At 41.3% G+C, this 16140-nt stretch overlaps 1 protein-coding gene across 8 annotated transcripts in view; it reads right to left on the reverse strand.

Moving 5' to 3' along the window:
• Positions 1-16140, reverse strand: part of PTK2B (protein tyrosine kinase 2 beta) — a 117856-nt gene that overhangs the window by 47859 nt on the left and 53857 nt on the right. For all 8 annotated transcript variants that reach the window (XM_081318156.1, XM_081318162.1, XM_081318160.1 and 5 more), the window contains 9 exons: positions 11307-11562; positions 8587-8765; positions 8009-8096; positions 7290-7369; positions 6685-6747; positions 5516-5570; positions 4512-4652; positions 3576-3650; positions 1734-1835 (listed from right to left, as the gene is read on the reverse strand). In XM_081318156.1, coding sequence (XP_081174282.1) covers positions 1734-1835; positions 3576-3650; positions 4512-4652; positions 5516-5570; positions 6685-6747; positions 7290-7369; positions 8009-8096; positions 8587-8765; positions 11307-11528 — 1005 coding nt within the window. In that variant the 5' untranslated portion in view covers positions 11529-11562. The remainder of the gene's footprint in view (positions 1-1733; positions 1836-3575; positions 3651-4511; positions 4653-5515; positions 5571-6684; positions 6748-7289; positions 7370-8008; positions 8097-8586; positions 8766-11306; positions 11563-16140) is intronic.

The raw sequence follows: 16140 nt of genomic DNA on the forward strand, positions 1-16140 counted from the left end.
TCATCTGCAAATTTGATGAGTTCCTCTTCAATTCCCTCATCTAAATCATTGATGAAGATATTGAAGAGTACTGGGCCTAAGATGGAACCTTGTGGTACCCCACTGCTTACTTCTCTCCAAGTAGATGTAGTGCTGTTAAGGACTACTCGTTGAGCACAGTTCGCCAGCCAGCTACAGATCCATCTGGTGGTGATGTCTATTCCACCTTTTTCTAGCTTACCAAGGAGTAGGTTGTGATCTACTTTATCAAATGTCTTACTGAAGTCTAAGTATACTACGTCCACAGTATTTCACTGGTCTATTAGTTTAGTCACTTTGTCGAAAAATGAAATTTCCATGGAAACAGTCCAGAGTTAGTTTGCCACTGTCTTCTTCTGTATATTTTTTCAAGTTTCAAGATTAGGCTACAACCCTCATACTTTCTGATGGTCTGTTATGGAGATACTAACTTGGTCTGACTCTGCCTAGCTTTTTGAGATATGTTTTTACAAGTGGAATGGTTATGCCCCCCCAAGTCTTGTCTAGTTCCAGTGGTATCCAAAGGAGTCAATTTGATGGGAATGACTGGGCATTTGAAGCCTTGCTTCTTTCTAATATGCAATGCATGCATATAAAAAAAGGGTCAGGACTATCTAGTCACAACCACCATTTTGACCTGCCAATCTGCACTCATTGTGCAGGTTCCTGTTTCATGAGTTTCTTCAATAAATCTAGGACTTATTATTGGCAAAGTGATAAACAGCCAGGTTACCAGATTTGCTGATGACACCAAATTGTTCAAGACTGTAAAAATTACACTTTTTACCAAAAGGTTATCTTCAAACTGAATGAGAGCACTTCCAAATAGCAAATGCAGTTCAATGAAAGGAAATGAATATGATATATAGGTAGTCCTTGACTTGTGATCACAATTGAGCCCAGAATTTATGCTGCTAAATGAGACAGTAGTTGATTTTTGCCCCATTTTACGATCTTTCTTGCCACAGTTGTTAAGTGAATCACTGCAGCTGTTAGTAACACAGTTGTTAAATGAATCTGGCTTCCCCACTGACTTTACTTGTCAGAAGGTCGCAAAAGGTGACCGCATCATCCTGGGATACTAACCTTTATAATGCAACCATCATAAATATGAACCAGTTGCCAAGCATCCAAATTTTAAGCACATGACCATGAGGATGCTGCAATGGTTGTTAGCATGTAGACATCACTCACTCAAAATAAATATAGAGAGATTTGAGACTGATGAAAGGAAGAAGGACTCCTTTATGTAGTGCAAAGTTATATACAGAATTTGCTTCCATCAAATGCGTTGATGGCCATCAATCCAGATAGACACTAATACCAGTATTAGTGAATGATAAACTCAGACAACATGTTTGTTGAACAAGTACTTTTAAACTGTATGAAAAAAAATCAATAAAAATATTTTTTTAAAAAAATAAAATAAAATAGCCATTAGTCTTGATGGTTTGTTGTCTCTGAAAACAAACCTGGCATGATTTGATTCCTAACTGCTAAGGAGCAAAAGTGGAGGAGGGATACTGAATTCTAGTCCATACTTGTGTGCTTTCTGATTGCACTTGACTGCCTAGTACAGAAGGCTGGACTGTACCAGCTCGAATGTAACAGCTCTGATACTGTTCTTACTTTTTCTCTCTCAAGAAGAGTGTTGGAAGACTGGAACAGGGAGACAACTGAGATATAATCAAAGCCACCTTGTACTTCCTTCTTACCTGGGGGTTCCCAGTAAGACCAAGCTGCAGCAATGCTCTGCCTTCCTCCACCGCAGTACATTTTATGGATTTGATCTGCTTGAATTCAGCCAAGCAAGTGGGCTGAAAAGGAGCAACATTCATGTTTTATGAAAGGTTCACTTGCATTACAGTCAAGAAATATTTCTGCTTTCCACACTTTGTAATGTGGGATGGGATGCTATGCCGGACCCATACATGCAGAGTAGCAGCATTCTGATTCATGTCTTTTAATTTTTTTAAATTTCACAAAAAAGGATTTATACTGACACAAATTCTATTATATTTTCAGGTTAGTGTGAATATTATTGTAATGTAGGCTCCAGGGCGAAACTGATTTGGCCAACCTATAGTTTGTATTTCACTAGGGATGTGTTTCAATCTAGGAATCTCATCAGTTCTAACTGGTGAGACTTCAGCTCTCTTGTAAAGAAAATCAGCTCTGTCATCCTGGAGCTAATAACATACATAAAACTTTAGTATAATCTCTACTTAGGTGATGTTGAAAGCAAAGCACAATGGAATTAGCTTGGTAAATGCTGAATCAGGGGTTTCCTGAAATACTCTTGTTTAAAATGGACTGGATATTCTTTGACATCAGTGGCCATAGTGCTTCTAGGCTTGCTTGCTTTTTATTTAGCTATCCATACATCCATACAAAGAATTATAAAGTTGGAAAGGTTTTTGGAGGTAATCTAGTTCAACAGTGCACGAATTTTTATACCATCCTGAATGCATGCATGTGTATATTTATATAATATATGGGGCTGCCCAGTTGACAATTTGAAATTCTGGATGGTTTACATTGGGGAACACAAACAAAATCCCCATAATCAAAATAGAAACAACTATGAGTACAATGCAACCAAGGCCAAAACCACCTTCATAATCACAACAGAAACCATTACAAGATAAGCTCATCCAGTGCTCTGTCCCGATGACTCAAGGAAGAGTCAGGTTTTCAAGACCTCACAGAAGGTCAAGACAATCAGAGCTATCTGTATCTTAACATGCCTTTTAGAAGAGGCAGAGAAGGCATACTCCACTAGATAGCAGAAGCGACTCAGAGTATGCCAATTCTGTCAGCATTTGTGGAAAAAGCAGAAACAATTGGAGATAGCTATACCACAAATAACCTGACTCAGCACCAAGAGGGTCATTATAGTGGTAACCAGAAGCTTGATTGTATTAGGAAGCCTACTGAAAACCAGTGTAGTTCACAGAATACATTCATTATGTGAGTATTCCTTGATACCGCTATGACTGCCTACACTGCTGCATTCTGGATCATTCTTACTTAGTTTCTGGATGTTCAAGTACAGCCCCATATAGAATGTGTTGCAATAGTCTAGGTGTGAGGATACCAAGGCATGAGTGACTATATTTGGAGGAACTAAGCTGGAGAATTCATTCCATTTCCAGGCACATAAACTGAATTATCTAGTAGAGAGAGATAATATCCTGCATTTCATGATCATGCTCTTTACAAGACCCTTTGCCTTAATCTTACCTCTTGGTTTTACTGCTTGAAAGGACATAGTTCAACTAGACTTACACCTATTAGATTTCTACTCATCGAAAGGTACAGGAATCCTGGATTAAAAATTGTGTTATTCAATTGCACCAGTGACCTTCAGAGAAGATGATTGTATGGTACAAAAACAACCCTGAAGTTACCATGGAAACACTCCTGTTCTCTCGCTATCTGCAAAATAGCTTAATTTGTATTCAGGCAACAAAAACAAGGGAACAATAGATTGCAATGAAAATCCGTATTTGATAGATTATGAAAGCCCTTCCTTACAAGATGTCTGAGCAACTCACCTTTGCTTCTTTACTTGTCATCTGCCGAATGCCTTTTGGGCCAATCACCAGGTCCACAGTGATATTCCATCCTTGCTGAAAAGGGAAGAGAGAAAAGAAATTTGTGTTCCAGATGAAACTAATTTTTGCAGCCCCTGACATTCTGGATATGTTGAGCAGCTGAAGAATTCTACAGCAGGAGTGATAGAAGATTGTGGAAGAATTCTAGAGCAGGAGGTGATGCAAATGATAATTAATACTACATCAGCCTGGAGATGGAAAGTTAGAGATGCCACAAAGTTTGAAGCAAAATGATAAGCCCCACATAAGCCGAAACTACTATGAATATGATGCATGATCTAAGTATGCTCTTAAGTGTGAAAACCTCTTGGAATGAAATCCAATTACAATCCATAGGCCCAGTGTCATCAGGTAAGCAGGGAGGAGCCAAAAATAAGACATGTGTAGATTTGGATAGAAGCCTCAATTAACAGTGGAGAATGACTATCATATAACACATATTTTTAAATATTTGCTTATCATTGTTAGTTAAAAAGTCTGAGGTTTGGGGATTTGGCCTGTTTTTCTAAATGTGAGAATGTCAGGCTAATGAACTCTATATAAAGAAAATTCTCTTGGATCACACACCTTGCCCTTGACCTATTTGATCCCCATATGCAAACACTATCCTTTATCTTACAAGTTCCAATCCACTGAATTTCAGCTTCAGAAGTTCTAAAATTCCAAATGTTGGTCCCTATTCATCTTGTCAGAACATCTCTCTGTACAGTACTGATAGAGAAGACACCGATCACACCATCTGTTATGATAACACCCTGAAGAGATTATGTTTACAAAGTAAGCCTTGCTTAATACGTCTATATCTAAACTGTAATTGGAACCACAATCAGGCCACACAGACTCTGGGAAATATTTCCTTGCCCGCCCAATACTTACAATCAACTCACAGCGATAGCTTTCTTGATCAATGTTGGCAAAGGTGGAGAGTGTGCCAAGGAACTTCATGATGCATTCTTCCTCTCTCAGCAGCGCATACTGCTGGAAAGTCTGCTGGATCATCTTGCGGAACTGCTTTGGCTATGAATGGGAAGCAGGGAGGAATTAAAAAGAAAAAAATCTTAAAACTTCATAATAAATGCAGACAGAAACCTAAGATGGAATGAAATATTTTTTTCTGAAACTTTCACATTATTACCGCTGGAAACCTAAGCTGTTTTGTTCAGTGTTAGATGATTACAATTTTCAAATGGTCATTTCTGTTGTTTAATCCTATTGTAATTAAAGAAAAATACCCCAGTACTTTGCTGAATTACTTTTCGATATGGAGAGCAATTTTTGGAGTAGTAACAAATATTTTGACTCAATCTTTCAGTATGAAAGTGATGGCATAATTCATTCAGCATTTCAAATTCTGGAGCTTTTTTTCTGCTATTGATACAGATCAGATTTTCACCCAGTAGCATCTACAGAAAACCAGGATGATGCCAACATGGTACAGTATGCAGTATTGTCACCATGCAAATGCTACTATTACACGCTCACATTCCAAGATCTGACACAGATATTTAGGCTGCATCGTTTGAGTGATGATATTGTTATGCATATTTTGTCACTTCCCTACTCTCATGGATATTCAAGCTTTAAACCTTAGCTTGTGGGTTTTGGTTTATCTAACTTATGGGTCTCTTGTTTGGTGTGATAGCAGATAGTTACTTTCCCCCTCTGTACTGTTTTACTACAATAATTCCTAAGATGGATAAGAGTGAGAAAGAAAAAAAGGGGGGAAAGGAGAAAAATCCATTCCGAATAATTCTAGGAAAGCTAGAAGCTCTGCTAGACTTTCTCAGACATACTACAACTCCCAACCCCAGAGAGACTAGCTAATGGCTAGTTCCCACCCTTGGCTGGACATGTATATATGGGGCTAAAACATTTCTCACCTTCAAGTTCTCTTGCATCTGTTTAGGAAAGAACACGTCCAGTCCCACTTCCTTCCTTAAAGAGAAAGAAAATGCTGCTTTATGCATCTGTAGGTATCCAGTCACTGGACATTTTAATTTATGGTGTTTCTATTTAGATTTAGAGTTTTCTTTAGAGCCAGTTTGGTCTAGTGGTTAAAGCAGCAGGCTAGAAAGCAGGAGAGTGTGAGTTCTAGTCCCATCTTAGCCCTGAAAGCCAGCTGGATGACCTTGGGCTAGTCATTCTTTCTCATCCCAACTCACCTCACAGCGTTCTTGTTGTAGAGAAAATAGGAAGAGAAAGGTGAGTTATTTGAAAAAAGAATAAAGCTGGGGTACAAACAAACAAAAAGATTTGGAAGCAAGCCAGCTCTCTTAAAATGGGCCATTCCATCTTATCTTTTGCACTGCTGCCTATCCTGGCTGCCAGAGGCACACCACCTTGCTCTCAAGCAAGCATCCTTTTCCAATCATCTGTGACCATAAACAATGCTCTCTGGCCAAGGAGAGCAGGGATAAGTTTTGTAAATGAGAAAGGTTTTCACTGAGATCTTTGTGGACTGGAAGGAGAGGTCTCTGGTAACCTTACTTAGCCTGTGGTGTGGAACCGTATATGATCATCTACTCCTTCCAATTCAATTAAGCTTATTGGCATCAGTGCAGAATCTGGGACCAAAACTAATATTAATTGATGGCTTGACCCTCCATCATTCCACTTCTCCACCCCATGTAATTTCGCCCCATCCATTCTTTTTCCAGCTCAACCTTCTTCTAGCAAATAAATGTTGCGATTTCAGCTAAGATTCATTGGAGATACAACTGTGTTTTCCGAGTTGAAACAGAACATAAGTGGGTAGGAACTGGACTCAGAAAGAATGCAGCAATTAGTTGTTAAGCTTTAGATGCTACTGTGAATCTGGGGGTGGCTTTTCGGAGTTCCTGTCTCTGTCTCTCTTACACACACATACACATACTTTCTTCTCCATACATGAACAGACACACACACCTACACACATTTGAAATATCTTCTCTGCTTATGCAAGCAAAGCTGCATATTGGAAAAGAAGAAATCTATCAGGCAGCGATCATTACAACTAATGAGAAACTTTTAAAAACATCAACCAGCATAGTTAAAAATGTTATCAACATACTCCAGGAATTCAAAGTTGGACTTCTTGTCTAAAGCGTTGTGGGGCATATCCTTGTAGAATCTCCTGCAAAAATAATGGATATTAAAGCTTGCATGATTCCTAATTCAGCACAACACTCACATTGATGTTTACAAATTGAAGTTTCCCATCTCATCATCAACAGAATATCATTCAGTATTATTGTCTGATTGAAGCATAATGTTGGGTATTATTGTGATGATTTTTTTTTGCTATAGCTAAATGTGAAAACCCACCTATTAAGATAATGTCTCATGCAAACCAACCCATTATAGTTTAGCTTGGTGTACAAAACTCATTCACCATAGCTTGTTCAGTAAACTGTGGTTAACAATATCCTGCTTTATTATTATGCAGGAATTCACCAATTTCTTATAATATTCCTCCCTTGTTGCATCCTTTCAGATTTCTGGCTTTGTTTGTATTTCTTGAACTCACGCTTCTTTCTTCTTGCCAAAGTCCCAGCTTCAGGATTTTGGTTCTTGTTTTGCAAGGATCACTGTGCAAGCCACAAGAGTCTGAGCCTGCTCACATGTTTTCCAAACATGGTTGTGTCAGATGCAATATTTTGCCTAGCAAGTACATACCTAAGCTCCAAGCAGCCTAGCTGTAGGGCCATCCCCTCACTCACTTTGCTCGCATAAAGTTGCATGTATTCACTCCGGAGCTGAAAAATACAAATAAGATGGTCAGTTAAGGATCCCAGGTCCCTACCGTTGCTCACTACTCTTTCCCAAAAGCAAAGGTAAGTGGGTGTTCTTGCACAGAACAAAACACCAAGGGCCTTAAGTAAATTGATGAAATGCATTTTAATAATAAATATTTATTTATTTAAATTACACCTTCAGCTAAAGCATGCTGGCAGCCCAATTTTGGGAACTGAAGTCTACATGTTCTAAAGTTACCAAACTTTTTTTTAAAATTCCATTTATATCCCGCCCTTCTCCGAAGACTCAGGGCGGCTTACAAGCTTAGCAGTAGCTTGAAAAACATTGAATTAGAACAGGGGTCCCAAACCCTTGGGCTGCAGACCAGTACCAGTCCATGGCCTGTTAGGAACCAGGCTGCACAGCTGGAGATGAGCGGTGGGTAAGCAAAACTGTGCATGTGTGGGATCTAGGTTAGGCACTCCTCCCCCTCCAGTCCGTTGAATAATTGTCTTTCATGAAACCAGTTGGGGACCGCTGAATTAGAGGATGTGATGAAGTTGCATTAGCAAGCACAATGGAAGGTGCAATCTCACACATCCAACAAAGTTGCACCAGGGACAGGTCTTTAAATAGGGACCGCGTCCTCGGAGACCAACCTGTTGGTAGAAGTACAGAAGCGTTGTCCGGTCTTCTTGGAAGCGTTCAACATAATCTTCAGGAAGGTAGCGGACCTGGAGATCATACCTTAAACAGCATACCAAACTTTTAAGTTAATCCAGTGTTCTTCAAGTTTAATGCTCATATTTAGCAGATTACAAATTCTGGCTTCCCCAACTAGCAATGTCTTATTGTGTCTCTCTTTTCCATAATGCGACTTCTACTGCCAGTACAACTTGTATTAACTATACATTAGTATTATATGGATATTTTTTCCTTAGTTCCTTCCCCTATCTTAAGTTTTATTTTAACCACTGTATCATTGTCTCATCGATGCACTGTTTGTTTCATTGTACTAATAAAATTAAAAGAAACAAACAAACCAACCTCTTTGGAGATGAGACTTGCTGGGAGAAAACAAGCATAACAAGCTATCGCAGAAAAACTGAACTTTGCCCCTGTTTCTTTCAGTACCTAAGAATGTAGCTAACCTGGAAAGATTGGTCTGAATGATCATCTCTGTATTGTGGTCAAGAGGATTGGTGAGAACAGGATGGATACAGAAAGGGCTCCCTACCTCCATTCAGCCTCAAGGTGCAAACATTCGTATTTGTCCTGGACTTCACCCACTGTCATGTCTGGATGAAGCCAATGGATCTCATCCGATTTCACATGCTTCAGGCGCAATCCATAGCACTCAGCAAGCTGGATATCAGGACCAATTCTTCCACTCTGTAGGATTGACTTTATTACTTCCTATAAAGGAAAAATGTAGATAAATGGCAGGAAGGAGAGAAAAATGTAACAAGGTTGTGAGAACTTAAAAGAAATTCTGAACAGATCAATTTGGTAATTCATATGAGCAATATTTTAAAAACAAATCAAGATATCTACCTTCTATTTGAATTTAATCTGGAGAAGTGCTTTTCTAATTAAAAAGAGGAGTCAAGGGGAAAGAAAATATGACCAAGGAATTCTGGGAATTGAAATCAACACATTTTCAAGTTGCCAAGAAATACTGTAATATATACTCCTCACTAGCAATGCACTGGGACGCAGTGGCTCAGTGGGTTAGGACGCTGAGCTTGTCGATCAGAAGGTCGGCAGTTTGGTGGGTCGAATCCCGAGTGCCGCGTAGCAGAGTGAGCGCCTGTTACTCGTCCCAGCTTCTGCCAACCTAGCAGTTCAAAAGCACGTAAAAATGCAAGTAGAAAAATAGGGACCACTACGGTGGGAAGGTAACAGCGTTCCATGTGCCTTTGGCGTCTAGTCATGCTGGCCACATGACCACGGAGACGTCCTCGGACAAGTGCTGGCTCTTCGGCTTTGAAACGGAGATGAGCACCGGCCCCTAGAGTCAGAAACAACTAGCACGCATGTGCGGGGGAACCTTTACCTTTACCTTTAGCAATGTACTAAATGACATTTTGGCAACCCACTAATGTCACTTTGGATGTCATCTATAATGTTTCAGGTATGCAATCATTTTGCACGTTCCTCCTTGGACCCAAGAATTAGTATCTGAATGAGAGGAAAAATGTGGAGATCTCACATTTGTTTATTTTATTTTTCTGGGGGAAAGATGGTTACTGGCTTTGTAACCCTATGAAAAGGGCCTCTAAAGCCTTACAAAACCTAAGAAGAGAGACAATATACTCAGAAGAAGCTGAGCAGAACATATTTTGAATTTAAGAACGGCTTTGCTATATTACACCCTAAATACATCTGATTCAGCATTTTATTCTCAAGAACAGTTCACTCTCTAGAATATTCACAAAGCTTACAGAAAATACATTTTCTTTTTGCTTTGTCCCAACAGCTAGATTCAGAGGTAGACTGCTTCTAAATAGGGGTGTTCCGCCTAGCTACATTCTAAAATTCTCTGAATATTTAAATTTATATTGCCAAAACGTCATCATTCACATACAAGAGGGAGATTTGCAGCTTTAGATTTAGCCCTGTGATAGGCAAAAGTACCAGAAATATTAAGAAAACTAGATTATATAAATTAAATAAACATATATCCCCAAAATTGTATGTTTGTATGTGCATGTGTGTGCATAACAATCCAATAAAAACAAGGATACCTAAGAATTTCACTGAATCCACTTGTCCCTCAGGGCTAATTTTGTACAACCCCGCTTTTCTCAATGTCTGGTTTGCCTTCATTTGATCTAAAGTAAATCCATAAATGATTTAGCTGTAGGTCAGCAACCTTGGCTATGCAGTCATCAGCCCCCTTTTTATAGCCCTAAAGATTACTCCACCCCAATTGCCAATTTTTAGTTGCACATTTTTTCCAAATAAAATGTTAGCCTATTCATTTTGATATTGTTGCAGTGTCACTAGCCTGTTTTCTATGGCTTTGGGAAGTTAAGGAAAATACGGTCTTTAGACACAAAAAAGTTTCCTGCTCCTGCTTTTAGCCCTTGGCCATTAAAAATTTGTTTTAATTCATTCTGATGTGGGTGAGGCAGCCTGAAAAAGAGCTCTACTTTTGTAAAAAGCCAATTCCTTGAACTCTTGCAGTCCTTGGTCAAAGGTGGTAAACCAAAAGCCCCCAGGAGCCTGACACTCTGTTGCTAAATTTTGGTGATGAAATTTTGGCCTGTTTTTCAGGGTTGAGTGCAATTTTAAGGATAAGTATGAAAAAACAAGTTCAAAAGGACAGCCTGCCTCCACTTTGATTCCCTCCTCCCCACTGCCCAAAAGGTCGAAGTAATATCTACATTCTGGCCCTCAATGACTGGGAATACAATTTACACATAATGTGCAGAAACATATTGAATGCATACTTTGGTGATATACACTTGTGCATCTTTTAGTATGGGCCATTTCGTTCATTTACCGGTAAATCAGTGTTTTTCAAACATGGCAACTTTTAAGATGTGTGGATACAATTTCTAGAAATCCCCAGCCAGCATTCTGAGGAATTCTGAAAGTCTGAAGTCTACACATGTTAAAATTGCCATGTTTGTTTGTTTTTCTTCTGTTCAATGATTCTGGGAGACTGCTGGATAAGAACCTGCAATTTTCTTGGCAAGGATTTTTAAAAGTGGTTTGTCATTGCCTCCTTCTTAGAGCTGAGAGACAGTGACTGGCTCAAGGTCATCCAGATGGCTTTATGCTTAGGGTGGGACAAGAACTCATGTTCTCCTGGTTTCTAGTCTGATGTCTTAATCACTACACCAAAGTAGCTCTCACCAAATTTGAAAAACACTGATGTAAACAGAAGGACATGGGTCCAAGCCCATTGCAAGAAGCCATCAACCAATGAGACTCATTCATGAAACTCACCCGTATCTCCGTCATGACTGTACATTTCACCAGTTTGAAGTTCTTGCCCATGTTGAAACTGTTGCTGTGGAAGCAAACCTTGAGGATCCGAACTTCATCTTTGTCAATATCAATGGGTACAGCAACCATGGTAGATTCTGAGGGCCCTGCCAGGCTGAAGCAACTGCGGAGAGAATTTGCTCTCAGCCTGCTCAAGGCCTCCGGCAGTCCGGACATCATCATGACAGATGCAATGCTAACGCTGGATCATTACCTCCTGGCAACCAGAAAAAAAACAGTACAGGAGTCAGCAAGGAAATGGATTTGCCAACCTGGTTTTGTGGATACCAACAAACAGATTTCTTGATTTTTGCCCATCTCTTTGGCCCACATTACTTTTAATAAATTGAAATAGTTTTAGCCTGCTGAAAGCCAAACCATCAGCTCCAGAAGTATATTTATTTCTAAAAATGTTTTAGCTCCAAAAGAGTGTTTTGAAAATAAAAGCGGAGGATGGCTATAGCTAAGCACTTTGTCTGGAGACCTATCTACCTGCTCTGAAAAAAAAAGATGGGTTTGTGGGAGAGCATCCTACAGACTGGGAATAATAGAGCGGCTGGCAAAGAACCTTCGGTTCTACAGAACTACCAATGTCCTCCACAGTAGCCAGTTTGAAATGAGGCAAGTCCTCCTCCAGCACCTATTTTCAGGAAATGCCTGCAACCTGCTCCTAAAATCTCAAAGGTATCCATTAGAAGGATATAGCAGAGAATATCTGCAGTCTATCCCATCTGGAAGAAAAGACCTGGCTGAAACAGTCCTGTTGTGGAAATCAAAGGAGGCAGAAATAATGCAACATTTTCCCATTATTAATGTTTCCCTCAAAACCTGAGAAACCTATTTTGGAAGAAAAGGAAAGAGGCTGTGGTTCTAGATACACAGTGTTTGAAGCTTCATGCAAAGGAACGGATGATTCCTTTGGATGCACCGTGATCCCTGGTAGCACAGTGGTTAAAGTGCAGGATTGCAGACTAACTCTGCCGACTGCCAGAGTTTCGATCCTGACCGGCTCAAGATTGAGTCAGCCTTCCATCTTTCCGAGGTTGCTAAAATGAGGACCCAGTTTGTTGGGGGCAATATGTTGACTCTGTAAACCGCTTAGAGAGGGCTGTAAAGCACTATGAAGCCATAGTATTACCTCCCCGTAGATAGGGCTCGCAACTTGGGTGTCCTCCTAGATTCACAACTCTCCTTGGAAGATCATATAGGAGCTGTGACTAGGGGGGCCTTTGCCCAGGTTCGCCTGGTGCACCAGTTGCGGCCCTATCTGGACCGGGATGCCTTGCGTACAGTCACTCATGCGCTCGTGACCTCTCGTTTAGACTACTGCAATGCTCTCTACATGGGGCTGCCCTTGAGGACTACTCGGAGGCTTCAGCTGGTGCAGAATGTGGCCGTGCGAGTGGTGGTGGGGGTTTCCCGATACTCCCATGTAACACCTCTACTCCGCGAGCTGCATTGGCTTCCGGTTGCCCTCCGGGTGAGATTCAAGGTGCTGGTGATGACCTATAAAGCCCTAAATGGCATGGGTCCGGATTACTTACGGGAGCACCTGCTGCTGGCATCAACTTCCCTTCATCCAGTGCGCTCCCACAGAGAGGGCCTCCTCAGGGTGCCGTCGGTCAGTGTCAACTGGCGACCCCCAGGGGGAGGGCGTTCTCTGTGGGCACGCCAGACCTTTGGAACCGTTTACCGGTTGAGCTCCGGATGGCTCCTGACCTTCACTCCTTCCGCCATGACCTAAAATCTTATTTATTTGAACAATCCGGCCTGGTCTGATGGGTTTGGGGTATTTTAATATTAATTTTATTAATTTTTACTGTAATTGGGCTACATTATTTAATTCTTTCTTAACTTTTGTACATTGTATTTCTATTGTATTTATTGCCCTGTACACTGCCCTGAGTCCTTCGGGAGAAGGGCGGTATAGAAATTAAATTATTATTATTATTATTATTATTATTATTATTATTATTATTATTATTATTATTATTATTATTATTATTATTATTATTATTATTATTATTGTCTATGTGTTAGTGCTGTTGCTATTCTGAAGTAACGGGCACTGAAGATGAAATGTGGTGGTGTTCATCCTCTCTTTGCAGGCTGCAATCACTGGACAAACCTTTTTATACTTTTATATAAGGGAAAAAAGGGACGTGGTGGCTCAGTGGGTTAGGACGCTGAGCTTGTCGATCAGAAGGTCGGCAGTTTGGTGGGTCGAATCCCGAGTGCCGCGTAACAGAGTGAGCGCCTGTTACTCGTCCCAGCTTCTGCCAACCTAGCAGTTCGAAAGCACGTAAAAATGCAAGTAGAAAAATAGGAACCACTATGGTTGGAAGGTAACAGCGTTCCGTGCGCCTTTGGCGTCTAGTCATGCCGGCCACATGACCATGGAGACATCCTCGGACAAGTGCTGCCTCTTCGGCTTTGAAACGGAGATGAGCACCGACCCCTAGAGTTGGAAACGACTAGCACGCATGTGCGGGGGAACCTTTACCTTTATAAGGGAAAAGGGGGCTAAGCACAGAATTTGAGGAAGCATATGTCAAACAGCCCTTCAGGATGAATCTCCCAAAAGTTACACCTATAAGGTGAGGACTCAGACCTCCAACCAGAATAACAGAATAACAGAGTTGGAAGAATAACAGAGTCTGAATGACCTTGGAGGTCTTCTAGTCCAACTCCCTACATAAGCAGGAGACCTTATACCATTCTGGACAAAGGGTGGTCCAATCTTAAAAACCTCCAGTGATGGAGCACCCACAATTTCTGAAGGCAACCCATTCCACTAGTTAATTCTTTTCACATCAATCAAACATGCACTGACAACACCATAGCAGTGATCCCCAGGGCCTTGGGTATGGCAGAGCTGTAACAATCCTACAGGACAGCCCCTGACTCGGGGCCACCCTTAAGCATTCCTTTCCCTTCCTTGATTTCCAGACATTGACCAGCAAGTAGTCTAAGGGCCATTTTAATATTCTACACTGTCCCAACAAATTGCAAAGGGTCCTTACAATAGCTTGCTTTGGAGAACTGTGGTTGTCTTCAAGAGCCCAACAAGCTTTCCAAATTGAGGAAGGGGCTATACTGAAGGGCATTTTTGCTATCACCTCATCCTCTCCTGTTAAATATAGATGTTAACTCTTTTCTGCTTTCCAGGGAGAAATCTTCCTTTCTGTCTTGCTTGGATCCTTTGTCATAATGTTATGAGCCTCTGCACATGTCTGTGCCCTGGAAAACATGTGTTTTCCTTCCGCTCTTGCTTTCATATAGCCCCCCTCCAGAGAGTCAATGCTACTGAATTACAAATTGTTCTAAAATAAGGACAACACAACCCACGGAAAAAGTAAATGTTCTTCAGTTATCCTTAACAAGGAGACTGCCGTGGTCCATGTACCCACATGCTCACTGCAGAAGAAGCCACATATTAGATAGCGTTGTAAGAGGAGAATGAGACAAAGAACTGCAGCAGCCTGCCAAAAACGTGATTTCTGCTTCAGTACTGATTTCCCTAAGCCCAACTAAAAGTATGTACACTGAGCCGGAGCTCCCTTTATTCCAACACAGAACAGCCTCGAGCAGCAGACAAGAATGCAAGATGGGAAGTAGAAGCAGAGGAACTGGAGACACAGACACCCCTCTGTAAAGAGCCGTTTTCAGTTCTGAAATGTTATACCCCCAAAGATGGCCTTTGTTTTCATTAGTCTTTACAGACAATTCTGCAGGGTAAGGGTTTGGTCAATCCACTTGCAGATGGCTGGCAAGAGTCACACCCCAGCAGGGACCCACCGCTATTACAGAGCCCTGCTTTGCTTTCCCTTCTCCTCCTTTCTCCCCACTGTGCCTTGCTTTCTTCAAGTAAGCAAGCTTTTTCAGAAGCCAGGAGAACTACCCACATGCTCCTCTGGCTTGGCCCAGTCTTCTGGGGCCCACTGGCCCCAGAGGGAAAGACAGTGTGCAAGGATGGTAGGGAAACAGTCCCATTTAGGACCTCTTGAATATTGGGTTTAGTCCAAGCAGGACAGATCTTAGCTGAATGTTAAGATATTTCAATGCAACTATGAACAAGCATTTCCTTAAGAGATTTCCTGCACTGAGCTAGATCTGAGCCCCCACTGCCACCTCCAGTTTTTTGTTTTTTTGCTACTCTAGCACCGCCTCCTCCCTTCACCATCTGTACCACTTTTCTGCACTAGTAGCATTCGAAGCATCGGATCGGGCCCTGTGCACGGATGTGTTGTTGTTATCCATCTCTTGAAAGTTAGGCAGGAGAGGGCAAGTCCAAAAATAAGCCAAGCTATCCATATATCTCTGGATTTCCTCTCCCCTTCCCCCACTGCACATAGTACTCTCACACAACAACAACCTCACAATGATCCTCTTTCCTGATATTAAGAAATGTTGCACCTCTTGAATTTTGGCCTGCTAAGCAGCCACCGAGGAGCAAGCAGGAACTTTGCAGGAAGGAAATGAGTACTTTCAGATACTGCTCTTGCTCCAGTTGGGCACTAGAGGGTGTCAAAGCCTTACAAACCTGACCTTAGAACACCATCAAGTTGGGAGGCATCTGATCTGCAAGAAAGTGTGATTCTCACAAGTACAGACACTTCCCAGGGGAGCTGGAGTGGGTTGGCTGAGCTTCTCCAACCTGCTGCCACTAACTGATCTTTGCCAATTTCAACTCTCCATCTGGTACCCAGAGAAGTTCTGTTCCTTGTTGTCAGGATTCTAAGCAGGAGCTCCGGGATACGAAAGGGAGACATGCTCCATTATTTGCTTTCACGTG

Source organism: Vipera berus (assembly GCF_964194415.1).
Source record: "Vipera berus genome assembly, chromosome: 1".
NCBI classification, from domain to species: Eukaryota; Metazoa; Chordata; class Lepidosauria; order Squamata; family Viperidae; genus Vipera; species Vipera berus.